Genomic DNA, 26,533 nt, shown 5'->3' on the forward strand with positions numbered 1-26,533 from the left:
GTGCTCATCTCGCATTATTGGCCGAGGGAGCCGGCGTATAGCTTCCAGGTCATGTGGCCAGCATGACAAAGCCACTTCTGGCGAACCAGAGCAGCACACGGAAACGCCGTTTACCTTCCCGCTGTAGCGGTTCCTATTTATCTACTTGCATTTGGACGTGCTTTCGAACTGCTAGGTTGGCAGGAGCCGGGACCGAGCAACGGGAGCTCACCCCGTCACAGGGATTCGAACCCCCGACCTTCTGATCAGCAAGCCCTAGGCTCAGTGGTTTAACCCACAGCGCCACCTGGGTCCTAACACTCTGCCCTAACTCTCAACAATTCTTCTGTCACCCCTGTTAGGGCCACTGACTGGTCTCTTTCTCAGAGGTATGATTCTCACCTGTCTCTCTCTCTTGCTCCCTTCTCAGGTGTGCTCCAGGTTACACAGGAAACCCCAATCTCCGTGGGCAGAAGTGTGTCCCCCTGGGTGAGTAAGAAGTCCGCCAGCTGGCCTCTGCCTACACACACACACACACACACACACACACACACACACACACTGCACACGCCACATTGCCAGCAGCGAAGGGTTGCTGTGTATAGATAGAAGAGCCCGCCAGGTCAGGCCACTAGCACATCTGGACCAGCATTCTGCTCTCTTAATGGCCAACCAGAAGCCTGCAAGAAGCCCACAAGCAGGGATGCTTTAGCCAAGATTCCTGCATTGCAGGGGTTTGGGCCAGATGACCCTCGGGACCCCTTCCAGTTCTCCGATTCTATTATCCTATGATTCTATACTGCAGTTTCGAGCAGCCAAGAGTCAGAAGCCTTGCTTCCTCCGACCGTGGATAGCCATCGCGGTTCATAGCCATTGGTAGCCTTTTTCTCCATGAATTTGCCCCATGCTCTTTTACAGCCATCTAAGCTGGTGGTCCTCCCTGCTTCCTGTGTAGGCAAGTTCCGCAGTTTCACTCTGCACTGCAAGAGGAAGGACTTTCCTTTATCCTCCTCAAACCTTCCAACACTCAGCTTCATCAGATTTCTGCAAGTTCTTGTGTTCCAAGAGAGGGGGGGGGGGTGGATAACCTTTTCTTTCTCTTAAAAAAAATATTTATGCTTTTCAGGTTGATACATTTCACTAATTTTACAATCATTTTGACATTTAAAAACTTGACTTCCTTCCCCCTCTTTCTGCGGTTCCTTAAATTTATTTTTAGTACCTTCTGCATATCCAAATTAACTCAATTGGCTCATTTATTCATCTACTTTAAATATATACTCCTACGAAACTGCAGGTTATTACCATAATCCTGCCAATGTTCTTATCTGTTTACAATTTATATGTAAATAGTCCATAAACCATTCCCATTATTTTATAAAAAGTTTGTTACCTTGATTTCTTATTTTTCCGGTAAGTTTCACCATTTCTGCATATGCCATAAGTTTTTGTATCCATTCTTCTTTTGCTGGGACTTCTTCTTTCCATTTCAGGGCAAGTAACATTGCCACTGTAGTAGAATACATGAATAAGTTTCTATGAAGTTTAGGTAGTTATGTCCCTATAATTCCCAATAGAAACGCTTCTGGGTTGTTGTTTTTACAAAGTTTATTTTAAACATCCTTTTCATCTATATAAATAAAAATGTAGCTGTCCGTTTGTTACCAATTCATGTGCTCCAAAAGTACTTGACCGATTGCTTTGAAATTTTGATGCAACGTTGCCACACTCTACATGAGCATTTTCATATACCTAGATTATATAGATGTCTCACCTGTGACCTTCTTTTTTAGAAAAACCTTCTTCCAAAGTTAGTTGTATTACTATCTGCTGGGTGTCAAAGCAGCACAGCTGAGGATGTCTCAGCTGCTGCCATTGGCTACAGACTATCTGTGACATCACAATAACATGGCATTGCCCAGCCAGCACAGCTGAGGATGCTAATCTCAGGCCTCAGCTGCTGCCATTGGCTGAAGACTAACTGTGACATCACAAATGAACATGGCAACCTATTGAATATAAATGTGCAAGCACACAGAGGCTGCTGGGTGTGGCTGTCCGGCCGGCGGGGAGGGCAGGGGCCGAATCCTGTCCCTTCACCTGCTGGGACCTGCACATGGGGTATGCAAGGGGGAGAGAGGGGGCGTTGGGGTGGTGAATGTCGTCACGCGGGAGGATTATAATGTCACGTGGCGGGGGGGGGCAAGAGAGAGGGGTGCTGTGATGTCATGCGGCAGGGGTGGGGAATGGGGGCGCTGAGTAGTGGAGGCCCATGGGCTTGGGGAGGATGGATGGGTCGGGTCGGGATGGGGTGGGGGGATTTCCCACAACACGCATGCGTGGGGGAGTTGCTTTCCCATTTAACAGATTGAGCCACAGCAAGCTTTAACCTTACTACAAGACCACCACATATGATTGAAAGAACCTTCCTTCCCAACTCTCCAGGTACTCCAGACCACCCAGGCCTCGTCGTGCAAGTCCACCCTCCGCGGACCGCCGTCTCGCAAGGCAGCGAGGTGACCCTGCGTTGCCACGTCAGCGGGGCTCCACCACACTATTTCTACTGGTCCCGGGAAGACGGGCACCCCGTGCCCAGCACCACCCAGCGCAGGCAGCAAGGTGGGTTACTGTCAGGGACTGGGCAGAGGAGGAATGGTAGAGACAGGCTCCCCAGCTTGACCCTTCCAAGGAGGAGGAAGACAGCTTAGATTTACAACAGGGGTTTGAGGGAGGTCGCAGCTCAGAGGCAGATGAGGGGGGAAATTGGGAAATAACGTGAGAGGAGGAAGCACCGGGGGGGGGGAGGCGCAACAGCTGATGGACACAGTGTCTTTAGACCTCCCGTCCCAGAACCTGGCAAGCCTTGAAAGTAGGGGAGCAAAGAGCTCAAAGACAGAGGGCATGTAGCAGCACCCATAGAAGTGACGAATGAGGAAGTGGGAGAGATGGGGGTGGAGAGTCACTCGGGACAACACCATTATCCAAGCGGCTGGGTTCTATAGCCTCTCTCTGGAGATATGGAATAAAAAGTGGACGGCAAGAAACATTCCCTTGCCTTTGTATGTTCCTGGGCAACCAGCCGGGGGACCCAGTTACCATCAGGGTTTCTGGGGGAGGGCTGAAGCTGTCTCTCCTTTCCTGGCTTGGTAAATGAATAAATGCAGAGTCGTTTGGTCTGGCTTAAAAGGAAGACTGCTACCTTCATACGCTGACTCGGTGGAGAAGTGTGTGTGTCTCCCCCCCCCCCCTAACACTTATGCACACACACCCTCCCAAAGAAGCCTTCTGTACAATATATAAAATTTTTCTGGCAAATTATGGAGATAACAGAAATCACTGGGTTATAGCTGACTGAAAGTCCACAGGTACCTTTATTATCAATTTACGATGGAGTGGAAGGCTCGCAGGCTAGGAAGGACTTGCTCACAAATTTATTGACAGCTACACAAATTATGATAGCTAGGAAGTGGAAGGGGCAAGCAGAATATAAAATAGAAGAGGTGTGGGATATAGCTATTAATGATAAATTTACATGTGCCATTAAGGTTAAGACGGGGAATAGGCAGGAGAAATGATTTTGAGGAGATATGGAGGGTGTTTGTAGAATTTGTACTGTTAAAATGGAAAGGGGTCAAACCATCGCAAGAGGTGTTGAAATTTTGGAAGGTTGGATTAGTTACAATGGAATGGTCTCGGTGGTGGGGTGCATATTTTTTTTCTTATTTATGTATTATTCTTATTCCGCCGTATAAGACGACCCCCAACTTTTCCAGTTAAAATATACAGTTTGGGATATACTCGCCGTATAAGAAATATGACCTGGTGTATAAGACGACCCCCGACTTTTGAGAAGATTTTCCTGGGTTAAAAAGTATTCTTATACACAGCAATATAGTATTTATTTGTACCCTGCCCATCTGGCTGGGTTTCCCTAGCCACTCTGGGCGGTTCACAACAGGGAATTAAAAATATGATAAGACATCAAACATTAAAAACTTTCCTAAACAGGGCGTCTTCACTTATGATTATTACTTTGTCAAATAATAATAATAATAATAATAATGAAAAATGTGAAAAAGAATGGCCTGCAGGGGGGTTGGACTAGATGACCCCTGGGAAACCTTCCAGCTTGTCTCCATCTCCCTTGATTTCCTCCCCAGGGCTGGAGCTCCATTTCCCCAACATCCAGCCCTCTGAAGCTGGCGTCTACATCTGCACATGCCGGAACCCGCAGTTCAGCAATGCCAGCCGTGCCGAGGTGGTTGTCACAGGTGAGACGCACCTTCTTGCTAGGAGTGAACTTCCTTCACCGGGAGGAGCTTGTAGAGGTGCAGAGTTTGAGATTGGTGCTGGGAGGGTTTGGTGCCAATGGATGGGAGCCACAGGAGTCGAGAGGGCTCTCTGCTCCTTGCTTGCGGCTTTCTCACTGGGGCATCTGGTTGGCCACTGTGAGAACAGGATTCTGGACTATAAGGGCCATTGGCCTCATGGATCCAGCAGGGCTCATATTATGGGATTCTGTTCCCAAGTCACAAAAATGGCTGTCTTCTGTAGAGCCAGCCTGAGGGTGGGCATTTGTTGTTGCTATTTACATTATTTCCATTGGAAGGGGAGCAAGTGGTGCTGTGGTCTAAACCACTGAGCCTCTTGGACTTACCAAATCAGTGGTTTGAATCCCCGCAACGGGGTGAGCTCCTGTTGCTCTGTCTCAGCTCCTGCCAACCTAGCAATTCAAAAGCACACCAGTGCAAGTAGATGAATAGGTACCGCAGCGGCGGGAAGGTAAACGGCGTTTCCGTGCACTCTGGTTTCCGTCACGGTGTCCCGTTGCACCAGAAGCGGTTTAGTCCTGCTGGCCACATGACCCAGAAAACTGTCTGTGGACAAACGCCGGTTCCCTTGGCCTGAAAGCAGGATGAGCGCCGCAACCCCATAGTCGCCTTTGACTGGACTTAACTGTCCAGGGACCCTTTACCTTTTTTATCCATTTAAAGAAGAAAGCCTCTGGGTCTTGGAATCACACAAGAAGACAAAACAAACAAAAGCAATTGAAAACTAGGGACAGTTAATCTCAAGGACATGGGTTTGAGCCCGGTATTGGACAAAATATTACTGCATTGCAAGGGGTGGACTAGATGGCTCTCGTCGTCCCTTCCAACGCTACAATCCTATGATTCTGTACAATTCAAAATGGCTTAGATGCTCATTTAGCATAACTCCTCCCCTCCCACCCCACTAAATGGACCACGCCTGAGGCTCCCTTTGCTGCCAAAGGGTGGGGGAAATAGGCAAGTTGTCAACAATGGCACCTGGTGCATTTCCTTGGGGAGAGGATTCCAGAAATGGGGCTGGGGAGAGGAAGTGGGACAGCATCTAAGGAAAGGCATGGATCTGGGCAAGGGGAAGGCCACGAGGGAGTCTTTCGCACATCTCTCTCTGCTTCCGCAGAAGGCCCCAGCAAGCCCATCACAGTGACCGTGGAAGAGCAGAAGGTGCAGAGCGTGAAGCCGGGGGGAGACGTCACCTTTGTCTGCACAGCCAAGAGCAAGGTGAGCCCCTTCGGCCTTTGTGTGCTCATCTGCTTGCTTGCGTTCGTGTACACCCCACCTCGTGCTTCAAAGAGCTCCAGGTGGCATACATCGTTCTCACCCTTCCTCATTTAATCCCCACAATGAAGCGAGATGAGCGCTGCAACCCCATAGTCGCCTTTGACTGGACTTAATTGTCCAGAGGTCATTTACCTTTTTAAAAAACATCTTGAATATTCTTACATACCTGTTTATGTTTCCAATGGAGAGTTCTAATATTTTCTTCCATATTTTTCTTAAACCACTTGCAGAGGTTTTCTTATAATCAAGCGACATACAAATCTCATTCAATTAAAAAACAACAACACATTGAAAGAAATGTCCATATACATGTTGCATGTTGAAAAACAAATTCTTGCATGAAAGTGCACATTAAAAACAAATGTGCATTGTTATTATTTTTATCATCACCATTACTGTTATTCTCACTATCATCATTTAATTTTAAAAAATTCTTTCCAACAGCACCTTAAAGACCAACTAAGTTTTTTATTTTGGTATGAGCTTTCGTGTGCATGCACACTTCGTCAGATACACTGAAATAGAAGTCCCCAGACGCTTATATGTAGAGAAAGGGTGGGGAGGGGGTATCACTCAGAGGGGTGGTGGAAATGGGTGATTGACTGACTGATAGCTGTTGACGACTGTAAACAATTGCAAATGGTTAATTTATTACTCACATCTCTGGTGTCAAAAGCCGGGGGGGGGGAGGAGGCTGGTAGAGAGGTAACTCTACCTGTTGAAAAGCTGCCTGTCTTTGGGGTCCCAACTCTCTCCTCCCCTGGCTGCCCACACCCAGTCTCCTGCCTACACCCTGGTATGGACACGCCAGAACAATGGGAAGCTGCCCAGCCGGGCCATGGACTTCAATGGGATCCTCACTATACGCAACGTCCAACCAGAGGACGCTGGGATCTATGTCTGCACAGGGTCCAACATGTTCGACATGGACGAAGGAGTCGCCACCCTCTACGTGCAAGGTAGGGACGGGGGGAGGGGGCTGCATGCTCAGGGTGCTCCGAGGCTGCAGGCACAGCCGGATCGTGGCTTAACACCGACACCCAACCCTTGCCCACCTGGCCACAGGCTGCTCTCATAGCCCTGGGCACACGACATCTGAGCACGTTCGTCTCTGCCAAAATGTCACAAAAGATGGCTCCCACCTGTTGCTTCTTGGGGGGTAATGGGAGTTGGGGTTTCAGGCGCCGGGATCAGAGAGGTCCATTCACCCCCTTTTTCCTGCTCGAAAGCCAGAAGGGCCTCTGTCAGTCAGTGCAGACAATGCTGAGCTGGAGGGGCTCCATCGAAGACCGCTCCCTGTGATCCCGTGTGTGAAGGAAAAGGATTACGGCTCAGTTCTAGAGCAGCTGCTTGGCATGCAGGAGGTCCCAGGTTCAATCCTGCGCAGTGTCTCCAGGTAGGGCAGGGGGAAAGGATCCCCCTCTGAAAACTTGAAGAGCTGCTGCCAACCAGTGTAGACAATACTGAACTAGGTGGGCCTTAACTTAGCTCCTGTTTCTAACCTTCTCAGTACCATGAGGACTAGAGGCTTTCTTTATTTTTAGTGTGAGGCAGAAGCTCTGTGGCAGAGCTGCTGTTTTGAATGCAGAGGGTCCCTTGTTCAGCACCCAATCACACCGTATTGGCCCGAATATAAGCCACACCTGCAAATTAGCAGCACTTTTAAAATTCGGGGGGGGGGCAGAGAGAAAAGACAATACCCGAATATAAGCCTTTCCCTTAAAATTCCACAGGCATTCACACCATAAATGGCAAATGTTACCGTAAAAGCCCTTTTTTTTTGTAAGGTCACGAATTTAAGCCACACTTTAACTTTTCACGGTCGGAATTTTGGTGGGGAAAGTGTGGCTTATATTCAGGACAGTACAGTATATCTCCAGGGATAATCCATTTCCTTAGCAGTGGGCTGATCCACTGGGCAAGGACATCGGCTCTGGAAAACAGTCCCTTGGGTGCCCAGGGGTCCTTGCCATTGGCCAGGCCCTCACCCCCCCTGGGCCTGGTTTTCACGTCCCTCTCCCTCGCCTGCAGCTCCGTCTAAGACCCAGATGTTCTACGGACCTGTAGAAGTGGTGGAAGGCCACAGGCCCTGTAAGTTGGTTTTGGCCGCCACTTGCATGCCCCATTGTCCATCGCTGCAAGGTTTCGGTTTCATGTCCTCGCGCTGGAGTCCTTTCCACCTCTTTCTCCTCCTCCTCTTTTGCATGGGTTTTGCTGGCATGGTGATGGGTTGCCGGCACTCCTGTTTTTTACACCCACCCACCATCCTGCTCCACAATCATCAGTGGGGCAGGCGCCCTCACGCATGCTTCATGTCTAGGGTGACATCCATTTGCTCACGCATGGCTCGGTTCCTTTCCTGATTCTGCGGGGTCTTGAGGGCACAGCACATGAGCCTTTCTCCATCCCTGCTCCGAAATTGCTACCAGCATGGACCCCCTACCCCGGCTTCCCAGAGCTCCCTTAAACTTTCCTCTCCCCGATGCAGCTGGACCCGCGGTCCACCCCATGGCCACCATTGAGCCCTCACAGCTGAGCGTCCAGCCAGGACAAGCGGCCGAGTTCCGCTGCATCGCTACAGGGAGCCCAGAGCCCACGGTGGAGTGGATTGGTAAGCTTACTGCTAGGTGACACTGTGGCCCCCATCTCCGAAAGATCACCTTCTGCCGGGCATCCCCAGGAATTTTTCAGGGGACTTGGACTTGTAAAAGGGTAAAAGAGTATTGGGAAGTGATCCATAAGAAATTGGGGGGGGGGACTCCTCTCTCTCCTCTGAGAGCCAGCATGGTATAGTGGTTAAGAACGGTGGACTAGTAATCTGGTGAACCGGGTTCGCTTCCCCTCTCCTCCACATGCAGCTGCTGGGTGACCTTGGGCTAGTCACACTTCTCTGAAGTCTCTCAGCCTCACTCACCTTGCAGAGTGTTTGTTGTGGGGGAAGAAGGGAAAAGGAGATGGTTAGCCGCTTGCAGGCATGGCCAAACTTGGCCCTCCAGCTGTTTTGGGACTACAATTCCCATCATCCCTGACCACTGGTCCTGTTAGCTAGGGATGATGGGAGTTTTAGTCCCAAAACATCTGGAGGGCAAAGTTTGGCCATGCCTGCCTTAAGGCGGGATATCAAGTCCAAACAACAAGAACAACAACAACAACTCCTCTTCTTCTTCTTCTTCTTCTTCTTCTTCTTCTTCTTCTTCTTCTTCTTCTTCTTCTTCTTCTTCTTCTTCTTCTTCTTCTTCTTCTTCTCTCTATCAGGTGGACAAGGGGGCATCATCTCCTCCAAAGCCGTCATCCAGGGTGGGATCCTGCGCTTCCCGGCAGCGGAGCCTTCCGACGAAGCCCAGTATTTGTGCCGTGTGCGGAATAGTGCTGGGCAACATATGGCCCGTGCCTTCTTACAAGTACACAGTACGTTGTGCCCAGGCGAGAAGTGGGTGGCACGCCATCCATTTATTTGACTTGTCTCTGGGGGTGCCGAATATGACCCTGCAGGAGGAGAGAGCCCGCCTGCTTAGGCCAAAAGGAGCCTACCCGGATCAGCCCCTGACATCACCATCATCATCATCATCATCATAATATCCACCCTGGCAGCCATCTCTGTCGAGTATCTTGGGTGGCCGCTCCTTTCCGTGGGCCAGGTCAAGAGGGGCTGGGGGCAATTGGAGGGGAAGAGGTGGGCTCACCTGCCGCTCTGCTCTTCCTCAGGTGCCAGCATCCCACAAGTGCAGGTGAGCCCGGAACGGACAGAGGTCCATGAAGGGAGCACCGTGAGGCTCTACTGCCGGGCAGGAGGCTCCCCTGCTGCCACCATCACCTGGGAAAAAGAAGGAGGCCACTTGCCCCCACAGGTGAGTCTCAGAAGAATAGGGGGCGATGGACTTCTCTGCTTCAGAGAGGCCTCCCCACCACTGAAAATGTCAGTGTTGAAGAGGATTCAAGGAAGAGAGTAAAAAGGGGCCCAGGATGGGAGAGGCGGATGATGTTAGGTGGAAGCCTCCCCCTCTGCTCCAAAGAAAAAGCCCCAACGATCTTAGGGTTGTCTGCCCTTACTCAGCCATGAAGCAAAGGCACTCTGCACGTGCCTAAGGCTACTCTTGTTCCTTGCTACTCCTTTGCATATAAGCCAGCTCTACACTTTTGCAAGTGATTGTGCTTGCCTAGTTGCATGTTTCGGTGAGCAGGACCCTAGGAGGGGCACACTTTTGAGACGTTAGAGTAGGGGCGTTCACATGTTAAATTGAACAAGTGTACCATCTGAGTACCTGTTGTTAAAAGAAAAAACTTCTCCTTTTGCCTTATGGGGCATGCAAAAGCCCGTATAGAGTCCTTAAGTGGGTTCTCTATCGGTAGGAGAAAATAACAGAGCCCATTGTACATTGTACATTTGTACATTTATGAACACTCCATTTATACTTGAGACCTTAGAATTCTTATAACACTGCTCACAAATACTTGAGCTGCACAGCCTGCTCAGCATCCCATCCTACATTGACTTTGTAACTGTTCGACTTTTGCCTCCTGGAATTTGTGGGGGCTTGTTCCTGGCAGGGACCCAGGCCAGGGCCACGAGATCCTCCCTCCCTCCCTTCACTCTCTTCCTCTTCCTTCTGTCACTTCCGGGCTGCCCCCTCCCGCTCCCTTCCTCTCTTTCTTTCTTTCTTCCCCATCCCCCGGATAGGCTCTCTCCGTCTTTGGCTTCTTCCACTTCCAAGGTGACAGCCTGGAGGTTCTCCAGCGGCGGATCCAGGAGCTCCAACAGGTAGCCCACCCCCCTACCCTCTGCACAAGCCTCTCCATGGCCTCTTTCGCTTTCCCCTCCATTTCCTAGCTGGTGTCTGTCTCCTTGTTGCTTCCAACTAAACATACTCAGTAGACCTCAGTAGAACCAGTAGACCTAAGTTGCTTATGTCCTTTAACTTCAGTGGGTCTATTCTGAGTAGGGCTAGCACTGGGCACAATCCCCGTCTTTCCATTTTACACTTCCTGTCCTTCTGGTTCTCCGGCAAGGATGGGCAGATTTGTCAGTTTCAGTTTGTCATTTTTTTTCAGTTTTTCAGTTCAGTTCTCTACATCAGTTTGTTTTTGTTTTTAAATTCATCAGTATTTTGGTGCAGATTTCTCCCAATACACACTTTTTTTAAAAAAAAAAGCAATTTGGTCTAAATTGCACATTTTTGCAAAAAATAATTTCCCTAATACAGTACATTTTTGTACATTGCTTTCAATCACACATGCAGTCATAGCCCATTTTAGGCTAGTATGCGTGTTTTTATACCTACTGCTTAGCTGGACAGCTGCACTGCAAAATTTGGAGGTGTGCGAAAGTTGATGGGTGGTTGCATGTTGGGCTGTGTCCAACTTAAGTTCTCCTCAGAGAGTTCTTTGAGTTCTCTTAAGTTCTCCCTTTGAAATTGACGAACCTGACTCCACTGTGTCTGCTCAGAGTGGCACCAGCACTGGGTACAACCCTATGTTTAGGAACGTGCCAATTAAGTTCACCTTTTAAATGTGAACGGGATTGAATTCTGCCCCACATTTATTCTCCGGTGGGGAGGAAAGAGGTCCATTCTCATCCTGCCATCTGCCCCAGGCCTCCCTCACCCATCTGCCCCTCCTGAATGTGCCTCAGAAACCACAAACCACGGGGCTTATGTGAAATGCCCACATTCTCCACCAGTTGCAGCTTCAAAAGGGAAACGGGGCTCAACGTCCCTCCCCCTCCACCATGACCTGGGGGGTAGGTAACCTGGCCTTCTCCACAGACCCTCTGTCCCCAACTCTGCCCTCATCACAGTCAATTACGACTCCAAAGTGGATGTTTCCCTTCCCCTGGATGCATCTAACATTAATCCATTTGTTTGTTTGCTTGCTTATTTGGATAGAGAGGTTTGTATCAGCCTGCTTTCTCTCTCCAAAACGGAGCTGTCCGAAGCAGCTAAGATGTTTGCTAAGCTTTGGACTCCAACTCAGCCCCATGCTCCCATCGGCCCCAGTGCCATACCGCTGAGCTGGATGGGGCCGGCTGGGTGTTGTAGGAGTGTAAAGTGTCCGGAGGGCAGCATGCTGGGGCCGAATGAGGAAACACCACAATTGGCCCATAGCGCCACTTCAGGAAAAAGCAAACTGAATCCTTCAAATGCATTTGTGGAGATGGCCCTTTGCTCATCAAATGCTTGCTGTGGTTTACGTGGCTTCATTTTAGACAATCTGGCAGGGGCGCTTTTTTGCACACCAGAGGCCTGCCAAGCACCCAGCCTGGCCTGTGGGGCATTGGAGCTCAGCCGCAGCTCCAGTGACTCTCCTCTTCCTCCTTGCCCACAGTCCCGTGCAGAGAGGACAGACATTGCTACCTTGGTCATCCCCTCTATCACGGTGGCTGACGGCGGGGTGTACCACTGTGTGGGGAGCAGCACAGCGGGAGTCGGCCGGGCAAGAATCGAGGTGATGGTCATCCGAGGTAAGTAGAGGGTTTTCTTCAGACCGGGCCTTGGTGGCCATCAGCCCCAGGCAGAGACTCCACCATCGGGGTCCTGGCAGGGTTTTTTGAAAGGACAATCACTCAGCCACCAGTTCTTGGCCAATATGGTTGGTGGAAGCTCCACATCCAGAGGCAGTCAGTTGTGGCAGGGAGACATGGTGACAAGGGGGGCTTGTTGTGGGGAGAGTGCTGTTTTGTACTCCGGCACTGCTTGTGGTCTTCCCATCCGGTTGTAAATCAGGATGCCAGGCTGCATGGGCTCGCCTGGGCCTGACGCAGCTTGCTTGTCCTTGTAGCTGCAGGCCTTTCCCCGATGGTGAAGATTGAATCGTCGTCCTCGTCGGTCATAGAAGGTCAGACCTTGGATCTGAACTGCATCGTGGCCGGCCAGCCAGCTGCATCCGTCACATGGTACCGGCGAGGAGGCGCCCTGCCTTCCAACCACCAGGTAGGTACAGGTTGGGCTGACAGGAGGTGAATTCCATCAATTTTTGGAGGCCTGCAGGTTTTCCATCCCCAAGGCAGAGTTCTGAACAAGATAACCAGGGGCAGTGAAGGCAAGTGATGGAGGTAGCCAGGAGCAGTGAAAGCAAGTGACTGTCTAGTTTAGGGATAAGGAACCTGTCTCTCTAGATGTTGATGGACGCTGAAATTTCATCATTCCTGGCCAGCATGGCTAGAGGTCATGGGTGGTGATGGGAGTTGTAGCCTAATAACATCTGGAGGGCCACAACTTCCTTGGACCTGCATTAAAAGGAGGTGGTGGTTAGGGAAAATCAAGGCCAGTGATGGTCTAGTTCAGGCATGTGCAGAACCTGTGTGGTTCTCTTTTGATTAATGAATTAATAAACAATGTTTAAAAGTACTTTAAAAAACAACAACAGAATCCTTTTTGTTTGGGGTAATTCAGACTGAAATTCCCAGGTCTCAAAAAAGGTTATTTATGTATGCCACTTCTGTGGCCCGTGTTTCGTTAGCCCCAAAATGGAAAACAAGCGAGGTCCCAACCAAAGAAGAATGGCAACTTAAGTTGACAGACTATGCGCAGCTTGCAGGCTTAACATATCGAATAAGAACAAGAACACACGTTTAGAGAAGATTGGAAAACTTTTATTGAATATATGGGAAATAATTGTGCACAGCTGAAAACGCTGGCAGCATTAAGAGAAATTCAACAGTGTAATTAAGCTTTGATGGGTGCAATAATGGGATACTGAATGGTATAGTTTTTGTAAAATATGCAGGGATTTATGATATTTGTGAGGGACAGGGGATATCGCGAAGTCCCTCCCCTCCTGAGTTCAAGCCCATCCCCGAGCACAGGGGAAAGCAGAGAGAGTTCCGATTCCAGTGGGGAAGCAGGAAGTCGTGTCCGAGGCTCAGGCAAGGTAGAGGAGCCAGGGTCCCAGGTGGGACAGGAAGGGGCAAATAAGGGGGGGAGACCCATCCCCCCAACTCCGGAATTACGCAGAAAGAGGAGGGGAAAGAGGATGGGTCTGCCAAAGCTTTTGTGTTGGAGAAAGACGCGCCAAAAGCCATTCGGAGGTTCTGAACCCGACTGAACACCTAGCTCCGTGTATATAGCAATGACTTCAGCACTGTAAATACGCAGCACCAATAAAAGAATAAAATGCAGAGCTGTGTAGAGTCGTTACTCTGAAGTAGCCCGCTCCGGCCACTGTGACAGCAACCTCCGAATCTTTTTTTGGGCTACTTTGGAGTTGCCGGGATGAGTGCGTCAGAGGCGGAGAAATGGCGGCAGATCGCGGAGAAAGCCCAACAGGACCTGCAGCAACTGGCGCTGCAGGCACAGGGGGAATTAAAGGCAGCTAAAGAAGAAACCAAGAAGGTCCAGGAGGACCGGCTACAACTTGCGGAACAGGTGAGAGCGCTTCAGGAAAAAGAGCAGCAATTAAGGGCGGTGGCGGTAGAGCTCCAAAACAAGCTGGATGCCGAGAAAAACAAGGCGGGAGGGGCCCCCCAACTCCAAGTGCTGCCAGGAAGGAGAGCGGGGACCCTAGTAAGCAAGTTCAATGGAGACCCGAGGGAATATCATGGCTTTGAGACTGAGATCGTGTATGCTCTTGAGCTGCACCATGATGAGTTCCCTGATGATGAGCACAGGGTAGCGTTTATTGTGGAATACCTTACAGGGGCAGCCAGGGAGTGGCTAAGACCGTTAATAGCGACAAAAAATCCTTGCATGAAGAATGTCAAACTATTTCTAGAGGCTTTAAAAACTATGTATGCGTCCGATAGTCATATGGACCAGACCAAGGAGGAACTGCATAATTTAAGGCAAAGAACAATGACAGTTCGCGAATATTGGGCGAGATTCACCATGCTAGTGCACAGACTGGGGTGGGAACTGCACTCGCCTCCGATGGAAGCGGCGTTCTACCTGGGGTTGAATGAGGATGTGAAAGATGAGCTCTCGAGAGGTCCAAAGCCCAGTAATATGGATCAGCTGAGCAAAGCGGCTCTGGCGGTGGGGGTGAGACAGGAATCCCGGTGGAACGACAAGCAAGCAACGCGCGCAAAGCGGGCTTGGTTCCCACGGTCGCAGGAGAAGCCACTCCCCCAACAACCCTTCCAAGCCACGCCTGGGACCAGCCAGGACCAGGAACCCATGCAAATTGATAGCGCGCGAGCGCGGGCTTTTCAAACCCCAGCGGCGACAAGACGCAAGGAGGGAAGGGGCGGGAATTGCTTTCTCTGCAACTCCCCCCAGCATCTCGTCAGAGACTGCCCACATCGCAGAGAGTGGCAAGGAAAGGCGGGAACGGTTGTGCCCTCCCCCACTGACGCAGCACCACAGCAGGGAAACGGGAAAGCCTGGTTGCAGGAGACAAGGGGCAGCAGCCAGGCGCAGTCAGCAGACAACAGCCCCAGCCCGCCCACCCGCACAGCGAGGAGCAGAGCCAGCCCACCCCTCCCAGAGCAGGAGTGGTTCTAGAAGTGATGCTAACGCTCCCAAATGGCTATCCCCTGACAGTCCTCGCCTTAATTGACAGTGGTGCATCTGCCAACTTCTTCTCGAGAAACTTTGCAGAAGAGCACCAAATACAGCTTCTGCAGCTGGACTTTCCCTTGCACGTAGCCACCATTGACGGCAGGGAGCTGCTGGGAGGGGCCATCACTCATCAACCCCCCCCATGAGAATGACGGTGGGAAGGCACTCTGAGACACTGGCATTCAACGTCACCACCATCTCAGACCCCCCCATCGTCTTGGGCATGAGCTGGCTGGCGCGCCACGACCCCTCCATCAGTTGGCACCAGAGATGCATCACGTTTGGCTCAGACTATTGTCTGGAACATTGCATGCAGCACCAACCAGGGGAGGGGCCTCCAATAGCCACGGTGGCCACCATGCACGTCAAGGGGGGTGAGGCGATACCCAAACCATACTGGGACCTGCAGGAGGTCTTCAGCGAAGCGGAGTCCGACCACCTACCCCCACACAGGTCTTTTGACTGCCAGATCAACCTGGTGCCAGGGGCAACGATACCCCCAGCCAAGCTGTACGCCATGTCAGATCAGGAGCTGGAGGATCTGCGTGCGTTTATAGACAAGAACCTCAAACGGGGGTTCATCAGAGAAAGCAAGGCAGCAGGGGGCAGCCCGGTCTTCTGGGTGGACAAGAAAGACACGCAACAGCGCCGTATTGTGGTGGATTTTAGACGGCTCAATTCAGTGACAGAGCCAGTGGCTTTCCCCATGCCCAGAGTGGACGATCTCCTGACAGCGGCACGCAGGGGCAAGATTTTCACCAAGCTAGACCTGAGGGGGGCGTACAACTTGATCAGGATCAGGGAAGGCGATGAGTGGAAAACCACGATGTTCACGCCTCTGGGCTCTTTTGAATATCTGGTGATGCCCTTCGGGTTGCAAGGGGGCTCAGCATGCTTCCAGGCCTTCATGCACCACGTCCTGGGGTCCCTCCTCTTCAAGAACTGCTTGGTCTTCCTAGATGACATCCTTATCTATTCCAATGACCCAGTGCAGCATGTGAAGGATGTCAGGGAGGTGTTGCAGCGCCTGAAGGAGAACCACCTGTATGTGAAGCTGGAGAAGTGCAAGTTTCACACCAAAGAGGTGGACTTCCTAGGCTACAAGCTGTCAGACAAGGGGCTGGCGATGGACAAGGACAAGGTGCAGGCCATCCTGGACTGGCACAGCCCCAGGACGCGCAAAGATGCCCAACGCCTACTAGGCTTCGCTAACTTCTACAGGAAGTTCATCAAGAACTTCTCTCGTGTCACGGCTCCCATCACCGACTGCCTGAGAGGCAAGCAGAAGTTCCGGTGGACACCGGAGGCGCAAGCAGCGTTCGAAAGCCTCAAGAGGGTGTTCGCTTCAGACCAGCACCTGTTCCACGTGGTGCAGGATGCGCCCCTACGCCTGGAGACAGATGCTTCAGACAAGGCTTTGGGAGCGATTCTGTTGCAACTGGACGCCAACAGAGAGTGGAGACCCTGTGCCTTCTTCTCCAGGAAGCTGACCCAGCCAGAACGCAACTACACAGTGTTTGATAGGGAACTTCTCGCGATCCACGCTGCGTTCCAGCACTGGCGACACTTCCTGGTGGGCGCCAAGCACCCCATCCAGGTGTGCACAGACCACAAGAACCTGGAGTTCTGGAGAACTGCCAGGGTGCTCAACCAGCGGCAGATACGGTGGGCAGAGTTCTTCTCGAACTTCAACTTCTCCATCCACTACATCCCGGGGGAGCAGAATGTCAGGGCGGATGCCCTATCCCGCAAGCCAGAGTACATGGAGGAGGAGTTGCCACCAGCACCCAGGCACATTTTCCCCCCATCAGCATGGTCCTGCGGAGCAGCAGTGGTGAGCGAGGCAGAACTCACAGCACTGACAGCAGCTGATGAATTTGCCACCCGCATCTTCAGAGAACTGAGAGGGGGGAGGGAGCAGGCAAAAGACTTCACAGACCGCAGGGGGCTGCTTTTCTACAAGGGTGCACTGTACCTGCCCACCACCCAGCTTAGACGTAAGGTCCTCAAGCAGATGCACGACAACCCAACGGCGGGTCATTTTGGAAGGGACAAAACCGCTCACCTAGTCATAAGACACTTCTGGTGGCCAGGGGTGCGGGAAGATGTTAGAGACTATGTACGGGGCTGTGACACCTGCCAACGAGCAAAGGTGGTCAGAGCAGCACCAGCAGGGTTGCTGGAGCCATTAGCCACCCCGCACAGGCCGTGGGAAGTAGTGTCAATGGACTTCATCACAGACCTGCCGTCGTCCAGGGGCAAGACCGCAGTGTTGGTGGTGGTGGACCTTATGTCCAAAATGTGCCATTTTATACCGTGTGCCAGGGCGGTCTCTGCAGAAGAGACAGCCAAACTGTTTGTTGACCACGTATTCAGACTGCATGGATTACCTTTAAGGGTTATTTCGGATAGAGGCCGCCAATTTGTTTCCAGGTTCTGGAGGCGGCTCATGAACCTCCTGCAGGTGGAGGTTAGCTTGTCGACGGCTCGGCACCCGCAGACCAATGGACAGGCAGAGAGGGTCAACGCCATTCTGCAGCAGTACCTGAGATGCTACGTCAGCCAGAGGCAAACGGACTGGGTGGATCGCCTGCCACTGGCAGAATTTGCCTACAACAATGCGGTGCACGTCTCCACAGGGGTGTCGCCCTTTAAGGCCAACTACGGGCGCGACCTCAGATCTTTCCCGGAGAGGGAGGGGGAGGAGGAGGAGGAGGGCCCGCAGGCAGAGGATTGGGCAGAGGAGCTGGAGACGGTGCACCAGCAGCTCAGAGAACACTTGGAGAGGGCCAAGGAAGCGTACAAAAAGGGGGCAGATCGCCACAGGCGACCGGGGGAGGTCATCAGGGTGGGGGACAAGGTTTGGTTGTCCTCGGAGGGCCTTCCCACCAGAGGGAGGTGCAAGAAGCTGGCACCCAGAAGGTTGGGCCCTTTCACGGTCACGCAGCAGGTAAACCCGGTGGCATACAGGCTGGCACTGCCAGAGGACATGAGGGTGCATCCAGTGTTTCATAGATCGCTGCTGTCGCCGTACAGGGAAAGCAGCAGGCTCCAAGACAGCGAACAAACCCCCGAGGGAGGGGGGCAGAGGGAAGGCAGGGAGCAACTCAATGAGGCCACGGCCATCCTTGATTCACGGAGAGGGGTGGGGGGCCTGGAGTACCTCATGGCATGGGAGGATGCTCCACCGTCACAGAATGAATGGGTCCCAGCCACTCAGATACAGGAGGAATTCCTGGTAGAAGAATTTCACGCCCTCTTTCCCCACAGACCCAAGCCCTGGCACATGGAAAGGGAGGGGGAGGGGGAGGAAGCACGGGAGAGCAGTTCACCATGGCGCTGGGAAGCGGAGTTTGAGGAACCAGAGGACGAGGTATGGGCGTCACCGAGATCCACCCAGTCAGAGGAAGAAGCAGATTGGCAGAACATTTTTACCCCCACCAGCTCTGACGCCACAGACTTTTTAGGATTCCCGTCCTCCCAGGCGGAAGGGGGGGGCTCGCAGGACTGGGGGGAGGTGTTCAACGGGCTCGGAAAGTACTGAGTTCTTAGGCTTCCAGTCGTCACCGACACCTGGGGGGGACCTGGGGAGGGGAGAAGGAGAGCTTGGGAGGGGGGTGGATGTGAGGGACAGGGGATATCGCGAAGTCCCTCCCCTCCTGAGTTCAAGCCCATCCCCGAGCACAGGGGAAAGCAGAGAGAGTTCCGATTCCAGTGGGGAAGCAGGAAGTCGTGTCCGAGGCTCAGGCAAGGTAGAGGAGCCAGGGTCCCAGGTGGGACAGGAAGGGGCAAATAAGGGGGGGAGACCCATCCCCCCAACTCCGGAATTACGCAGAAAGAGGAGGGGAAAGAGGATGGGTCTGCCAAAGCTTTTGTGTTGGAGAAAGACGCGCCAAAAGCCATTCGGAGGTTCTGAACCCGACTGAACACCTAGCTCCGTGTATATAGCAATGACTTCAGCACTGTAAATACGCAGCACCAATAAAAGAATAAAATGCAGAGCTGTGTAGAGTCGTTACTCTGAAGTAGCCCGCTCCGGCCACTGTGATATGTAAAATGAACCATGGAAGGAGAAGAAGGGAAATCATTGATATTTTAAGGGTGTAAAAATGAGTGTTTTAAATTGTAAAACAGAAAATTTAATTGAAATTATATACAGAAAAATAATATGAATGGCTTCCTGTATCCTCAGGTCTATGGGTCCGTCCTGCGCATCCTGCAAGTTTCTGCGGCGGACTCAGGCGAGTACGTCTGCCGCGTCAGCAACGGGGCAGGCCCCAAGGAAGCCTCCATCATGGTGACCGTACAACAGCAAGGACACGGTTCCGCACATGGTAACGTTTCCGGGACCTTTCAGGCGTGATCTTTGAAGATGCTGAGGTGGCGTCTTGTGGGAATCCAGTGAAGCTGAATGTTGGGACAGATAAAAGAGAGCACTGCTTCACGCAGCGCATAGTCGGCCTGTGGAACTCCTCACCACAATAGGCAGTGATGGCTGCCAGCCTAAATGGCTCTAAAAGAGGATTAGGCAAAATTATGGAGGAGAGGGCTACTGCCAATGGGTCTGAGCCATGGTGGTCATGCTCTGCCTCCACAATCGGAGGCAGCAATGCTTCTGAATCCCAGTTGCTAGAGTCCACAGGAGGAGAGAGGGCTCTTGTGCTCAGGTTTCCCATAATGGTCGTCTGGGGCCACTGTGAGAACAGGATGCTGGAGTAGAGGAGCTGATCCAGAAGGCTCTGCTTTTGTTCTTAGGCCGTGTTTCTTGGCACAGGGAGGACAGGTTGGTAGAAGCATCACTAGGTGTCGAGCCAGTGGGCATGAATTCCAGGTGTCAAGTGCCTGCCTCTCCACCCACCTCCAACTACACACACACACACACACACACACACACACACACACAGAGAGAGAGAGAGAGAGAGAGAGAGAGAGAGTGCTTCTCCCCCTTTAAAAAATGTAAATCACCATTTTATAGTTCAAATCAGGAAAAATACAATAAATGGACAAAAGTACAAAGATTCACAAAATGTTTATGGATATGCGTACCCCCAGAAGAAAATCCACTGTATATGTGTGTGTGTGTGTGTGTGTGTACACACACACACCCCAAAAAATATACATACATCGTTGATTATAGGCATCTAACGATAGAGAGGTGGCAGGGAAGACTTAATGCTTGGACTATAGGACTCTTTGGGTCTCGTCCAACTCTACAATTCTGTGATTCTATGACCTGCCCCCCAGAGCCAAAAATATTTCCCACCTTTGACTCAGAGTATTTGATGACTGTAGAGGAGTGTAGTTTTTTTGGGGTGTGTGGAAGCTGCCCCATAGCAGTCCGCTTTACCCCATTGCGTCTCAGCTTGATGTTGTTTTAGCGTTGTATCTCACCCTTTATCTTAGGGTGAAGAGCGGGCAAGAAAAAAATTAATGCAGTGGGGTGGGGGCCCTGCCTCTCCCCGCCCACGCTATGGGTCTCTCGAGGGACTCTTGTCCCATTTTTCCTGCCTCTCCGGAGGGAGTGCAAGGAAGGGAGGCCCCAATGCTCCCCCCTGCAAGAGGACGGGGTTTCACAGAAGCTCCTGGCTGTCCCTGGTTGGGAGCAGGATGCTGGGCCTCTCGAGTCTGATCTGGGCTCTTCTTGTCTCTGTAGACACCCCACCAGTCAGGATCGAACCTTCATCGCCGTCCATCACCGAGGGACAAGACTTGGAGCTGAGCTGCCTCGTCACGGGCCAGTCGCGGGCCAGAGTCACGTGGTACAAGCGAGGAGGGTCACTCCCGGCTAATCACAAGGTACGGAGTTGGTGTGTGTGCCTGGCCAACGATCAGGGCCAGATTTAGGTTTGATGAGGCCCTAAGCTACTGAAGGTAATGGGGCCCTTTATATGTCCAGCTGTCCTTTGTCAGCAACAAATTGTTGCCATTTTTTTGTGTTGAATATACGCTATATGGCAATTTGCAACCAGTCCATGCAGAACGAAGGCACCCTATATATAGAAATGAGCAAACCAGTGATATTTTAGGGAGCAGGCTAGCATCAGGTGTCAGCAAACTTTTTCAGCAGGGGGCCGGTCCACTGTCCCTCAGACCTTGTGGGGGCCGGACTATATATTTTTTTGGGGGGATGAACGAATTCCTGGGCCCCACAAATAACCCAGAGAGGCATTTTAAATAAAAGGACACATTCTACTCATGTAAAAACACACTGATTCCCGGACCGTCCACGGGCTGGATTTAGAAGGCAATTGGGCCGGATCCGGCCCCCACGCCTTAGTTTGCCTACCCATGACTTACATCATAGGAGCCTACACAACACAAAACACTGTTGCTGTATGTAGGTTTTATTTTGTTTTTTATCTTACATTTTGGAAATGTACATCCAGTTTTTTTCCCTTTCATTTTTTGGGGGGTCCCCAAGAGAGGGGGGCCCTAAGCTATAGCTTGTTTAGCGTATATGTAAATCCAGTACTGCCAACGATGCCCACAAACCAGGCTCCAGGGGGACTCAGACTGTCCCTTCACCCCCCCTCCACACTGCAGATATCTGGCTACCATTTGAGGATCCTGGCAGCTACGGCAGCAGACTCTGGAGAATACGTGTGCCGGGTGAGCGACGGAAGCAGTGGAGCGGTGCAAGAAGCCTCCATTGTGGTGACTGTCTATGGCACCTCCCAGAGTGAGTCAAACAATGCTCAGGCCATGCGCCGCCTCGCCAGTCGGAGGCAGTAACTACCAGCTGCTGGAAACCACAACGGGGGGAGGGAGTTGCTCTTTCGCTCGGGTCATGTTTGTGGGCTCCCCTTGGAGCATGTGCTGGGCAGTGGTGTAGCAGGGGTTGCCAGCTCCCAGGGCAAGGCAAGTATCCTCAGAACTGCCCACTGATTGGCTGGAACAAAGGGGCAATAGCTGGGTGACCTACCTGAGTGGCAGCCGTGGCACCCCATGAGCGTCGAGCATGGCGGAGAGTGGGGCAGGGGATTGGTTGGGAGTCCACGCAGAAGTAGCCCTAGCAAGTGTCCGTCACCCAAATTTGTTCTTCATTCTGCCCATGCGAACATTGGGAGATTTTCTGTATGCCCTCAGCCTGACCCAGCAGCCAGACACTTCTTAGGTTTGTAGGCTAAGCATTTCATTTCTCCTGTTGTGGTTATCAGCCTCGGCTCCCGTCTCTGAAGCACCCTTGGGAAAGGTACCCTTCAACGGAAGGTGCCCCCTTGCTGCACCAGGTCCAGGGAGGTTGGGGGCAATGGGCCACCTGCCAGTGTGGGGGTCCATGTACCAGACCATGCCATCCATTGATGCCGGTCCTGGTCTTTAGCTTATCAGAGAAGACTGCATCTCCATGGCAGAGCAACTGCTTGGCATGCAGAAGGCTCCAGATTCAGTTCTCTGGCAGGTGGGGCTGGGAAGAGACTCCCTGCCTGAATCCCCGGAGGAGCATTGCTGCCAGCCAGTGCATGCAGCACTGAGGTAAAGGGAACAAGGGTGATCCTTTTAAAAGCAAGCTTTCATTCACAATCCTGAGGACTAGAATCTTGCTGGGAAGGGCCTTTGTTCCATGGAGCTTTGCATGGAGAAGGCCCCAAGTCCGGTCGCTGGCAGCATCTCCAGGTAGGGTTTGAGAAAACTCCCTGAGACTGTGGAAAGGCTCCACCGGTCAATGCAGACAATCCCCGGCCAGGTGGGCCATTGAGCCGACTCTGTATAAGGCAGCTTCCTCTCTTCCTCCCACTAAACTCCCAGCCTCAGGAATCACCCCTCCGCTGAGGATCGAGTCTCCATCGCCCTCCATTGTCGAAGGACAAACCTTGGACTTGAACTGTGTCGTGGCAGGCCAGGCAGGTGGCACAATCACATGGTACAAGCGTGGCGGGACCCTGCCAGCTAATCACCAGGTACGTAGGCAGAGTGGCCTGGGGGCTCGAGTTGGCGATTCTTCCTTGCCCCTCTCTTTCCTGGCCTTGGTGGCTGCCCAGCAGTAAAATTTGGCACTCAGAAGGCCCCAGGTTGAATCCCCAGGTAAGGATGGTAGGAAGCAAATTCCGATGCTCCTTGGACAGGCACTTTCAGCTGATATAGGAAAGACCTCCATCTCTATTGGCATTCTGCCGGTTTTGAAGGCACATCTGTTTAGACAGCCATCCGTATTGACCCAAGCCTGCCATTTTAATGGGATTGCTTTATTGCACATTGTAACCACGGCTGTTAATTGTTCAATGGTTAACGCAACTGATTGCGCATTTTAACTGCGGTGTATTTTTAAAAGATGGTTTAGCATTTTAACAATGTTGCACGATTGGTTTTTATGTTCTGCAAACCACTTAGAAGCCACCCGAGCATTATGCAGTCTTGAGCCAGTGTTGCATAGTGTTTAGAGTGTTAGACTAGGACCTGGGAGAGACCAGGGTTCGAATCCCCACTCAGCCATGAAGCTCCCTGGGTGTGACCTTGGGCCACAGTCGCTCACTCTGAGCCCAGCCCACCTCACAGGGTTGTTGTGGCGATTAAATGAGAAAGGGGAGATCCATGTGCACCACCTTGAGCTCCTTGGAGAAAAAGGTGATATATAAATTCTGCACATGCAACCAGCAAATGAACTTGTGTTTGGAGAATCCAGGGAGGGCCTTTGCCCCTGGGCACGTAAGCCCAGAAACCCCTTGCCCCAGCAGACTCAGGTGGCCACTTCCCAGAGAGCATTTAGACTCCTGGCCACTTTATTCTAGTAGAGCTTGTGGCCTGCTCATTTCTCGAGCCTTCGCTGAAGGCAGTGTGGTGCAGTGGTTAGAGTGCAGGTGTGGGTGGAGCCTCAAGCCCAGGGCCTAAATCTGAACACAGTTTAGGAAGAAGCCGGGGAAATGACTGCAGAAATGAAGAGGGTGCAAGAGTCAGGCTGAGACCCTACCTGCCCACAGACTGTCTAGCCAGAGTGATGAATGCTCTGGTTATCTCCCGCTTGGACAACTGCAATGCGCTCTACCTGGGGCTACCTTTGAAGGTGTCCTGGAAACTACAACTAATCCAGAATGCGGCAGCCAGACTGGTGACTGGGAGTGGCTACCGAGACCATATAACACCGGTCCTGAAAGACCTACATTGGCTCCCAGTACGTTTCCGAGCACAATTCAAAGTGTTAGTGGTGACTTTTAAAGCCCTAAACTGCCTCGGCCCAGTATACCTGAAGGAGTGTCTCCACCCCCATCGTTCAGCCTGGACACTGAGGTCCCGCGCAGAGGGCCTTCTGGCAGTTCCCTCCCTGCGAGAAGTTTGGTTAAAGGGAACTAGGTAGAGTGCCTTCTGGGAGGTGGCACCCGCCCTGTGGAACGCTCTCCTGTCAGGTGTCAAGGAAATAAACTGCTACGTGACTTTTAGAAGACATCTGAAGGTGGCCCTGTTTAGGGAAGTTTTTAATGTTTGATGTTTTATCGGGTTTTAATATTCTGCTGGGAGCCGCCCAGAGTGGCTGGGGTATAAATAATATGTTGTTGTTGTTAAATTATCATGTAAATGAATAAATAAATGCTATTGAGAGAGATGATGATGATGAGCCTGCTTCTCCCACCATCCCAGGTCTCGGGCTCTCACCTGCGCATCCCACAAGCCTCCACAGCTGACTCTGGCGAATACATCTGCCACGTCAGCCTGGATTCCATCGTCAGGGAAGCCTCTGTCATCGTCTCTGGCACTGGATCTGCCTCCAGTAAGCATCGCCCCCTGCAGGAAGAGAGGGGAAACATAAACAGGGTGGGCTGGGGTGATGGGAGCAAACCTGCCGTGGCTAGATGCCAGCCAACCAGCTTGGCCCTTCCTTCACCCCTCTCTCTCTCCACCTGGCTCCGCCAGCTTTAGACATCACCCCCTCCATGAGGATCGAGGCCTCGTCCCCCCACGTTGCTGAGGGGCAAACCTTGGAGCTGGACTGCGTCATCGCCCACCAGGATCAGGCCACGGTCACGTGGTACAGGCGTGGAGGAGCCCTCCCGGCCAGCCACCAGGTATGGGGCGCCTGCCCAGTTTCCCCCTGGCATTTGCCCCGTGTGCCAAGCCTTGAGCATTCCCAGTTCAAGATCTCCAAGCAGGGCTGGGAATGTCCCCTGGAGAGTTGCTTCCTCCCAGTGTAGTCAGTACTGAGCTAGGTGCAACAAGGGGCCCGACTTGGCGCAAGGCAGCTTTTGATTCTGCTATTTAAGTCAGTCCTACTTTCACGACACTTTGGAACTCCCTGCCTATTGAGATCAGGCAGTTCCCTCTGCTGCATTCTTTTTGGTGCCTGCCAAAAACATTCTCATTTGCTTCATTTTTTCATTTCACTATTATTATTATTATTATTATTATTATTATTATTATTATTACAGGTAGGTAGCCGTGTTGGTCTGAGTCGAAGCAAAATAAAAAAATTCCTTCAGTAGCACCTTAAAGACCAACTAAGTTTTTATTTTGGTATGAGCTTTCGTGTGCATGCACATTTCTTCAGATACACTGAAGTGTGCATGCACACTTCTTCTGTTTCAAGTGTATCTGAAGAAGTGTGCATGCACACGAAAGCTCATACCAAAATAAAAACTTAGTTGGTCTTTAAGGTGCTACTGAAGGAATATTATTATTACTTTATTATTTATTAAAATTCATTTATTTGGTTTTTCAGATTAAATTTTTACAATCACCTATCCAACCTACAAAATAAAAACCTGATTCCAAGGCATCTCCCAGACTTCCCTCCTCCCCTTTGTGGGTCCTATTATTAATCATTTCCTCCTGTATCTTTTATAATAATCCAAATCTTTTACCTCTCCATTATCTCCAAAATTCACCATTAAACTACGTGTCACTCTAATCCTACTAACGATTTTAACTGTTTACAATGGTTTTTAAGAAAAATGATAAATTTCCCCCATTCCTTATTAAAATTTTGGTCTCCCTGGTTTCTCATTCTTCCGGTCATTTTTGCCATTTCGGCATATTCCACCCACTTAATGCAGAACTTTTCATTTCACATAACTTGTATACTGCCTTTTTATATTATTATACACAAGGCAGTTTACAAGCCGAAGAAACAACGAAATAGACCACAAAGATCAGACACATAATAATAATCTGATCCAATGCGTTCTAGTTTCGATAGGCCTGCCTGAATTTTAACCTTTCAGTATTTTAATATTTTGTCCGTTTCAAACTGTTGCCGTAAATGTTCTTGACATTAATTGTTTTACCTTTTGGTGACCCGCTTCCGGGTTTATTCCTTAGAATCAAATAAACCATGAGGAAGAGATGCTTGCTTCTTCTTTTTTAAGGGCAAGCACCATTGCATAGAATCATAGAATCGTAGAGTTGGAAGAGACCACAAGGGCCATCCAGTCCAACCCCCTGCCGAGCAGGAAACACCATCAAAGCATTCTTGACATATGCCTGTCAAGCCTCTGCTTAAAGACCTCCAAAGGAGGAGACTCCACCACA

The 26,533-nt window shown here is 51.2% G+C and overlaps 1 protein-coding gene across 15 annotated transcripts in view; it reads left to right on the forward strand.

Annotated features, from left to right (window-relative positions):
* HSPG2 (heparan sulfate proteoglycan 2) overlaps positions 1-26,533 on the forward strand; it is a 202,675-nt gene that overhangs the window by 134,779 nt on the left and 41,363 nt on the right. For 12 of the 15 annotated variants that reach the window (XM_060276274.1, XM_060276279.1, XM_060276277.1 and 9 more), the window contains 17 exons: positions 410-468; positions 2,425-2,598; positions 4,140-4,250; positions 5,428-5,528; positions 6,367-6,547; positions 7,620-7,679; positions 8,077-8,199; positions 8,844-8,996; positions 9,294-9,436; positions 11,910-12,045; positions 12,363-12,514; positions 19,272-19,413; positions 20,733-20,875; positions 21,623-21,758; positions 22,826-22,977; positions 24,650-24,779; positions 24,923-25,074. In XM_060276274.1, coding sequence (XP_060132257.1) covers positions 410-468; positions 2,425-2,598; positions 4,140-4,250; positions 5,428-5,528; positions 6,367-6,547; positions 7,620-7,679; positions 8,077-8,199; positions 8,844-8,996; positions 9,294-9,436; positions 11,910-12,045; positions 12,363-12,514; positions 19,272-19,413; positions 20,733-20,875; positions 21,623-21,758; positions 22,826-22,977; positions 24,650-24,779; positions 24,923-25,074 — 2,248 coding nt within the window. The remainder of the gene's footprint in view (positions 1-409; positions 469-2,424; positions 2,599-4,139; positions 4,251-5,427; positions 5,529-6,366; positions 6,548-7,619; positions 7,680-8,076; positions 8,200-8,843; positions 8,997-9,293; positions 9,437-11,909; positions 12,046-12,362; positions 12,515-19,271; positions 19,414-20,732; positions 20,876-21,622; positions 21,759-22,825; positions 22,978-24,649; positions 24,780-24,922; positions 25,075-26,533) is intronic. The other 3 variants (XM_060276281.1, XM_060276287.1, XM_060276276.1) reach the window with 2 other exon arrangements.

The sequence above is a fragment of the Zootoca vivipara genome, chromosome 6 (assembly GCF_963506605.1).
Source record: "Zootoca vivipara chromosome 6, rZooViv1.1, whole genome shotgun sequence".
NCBI lineage: Eukaryota > Metazoa > Chordata > Lepidosauria > Squamata > Lacertidae > Zootoca > Zootoca vivipara.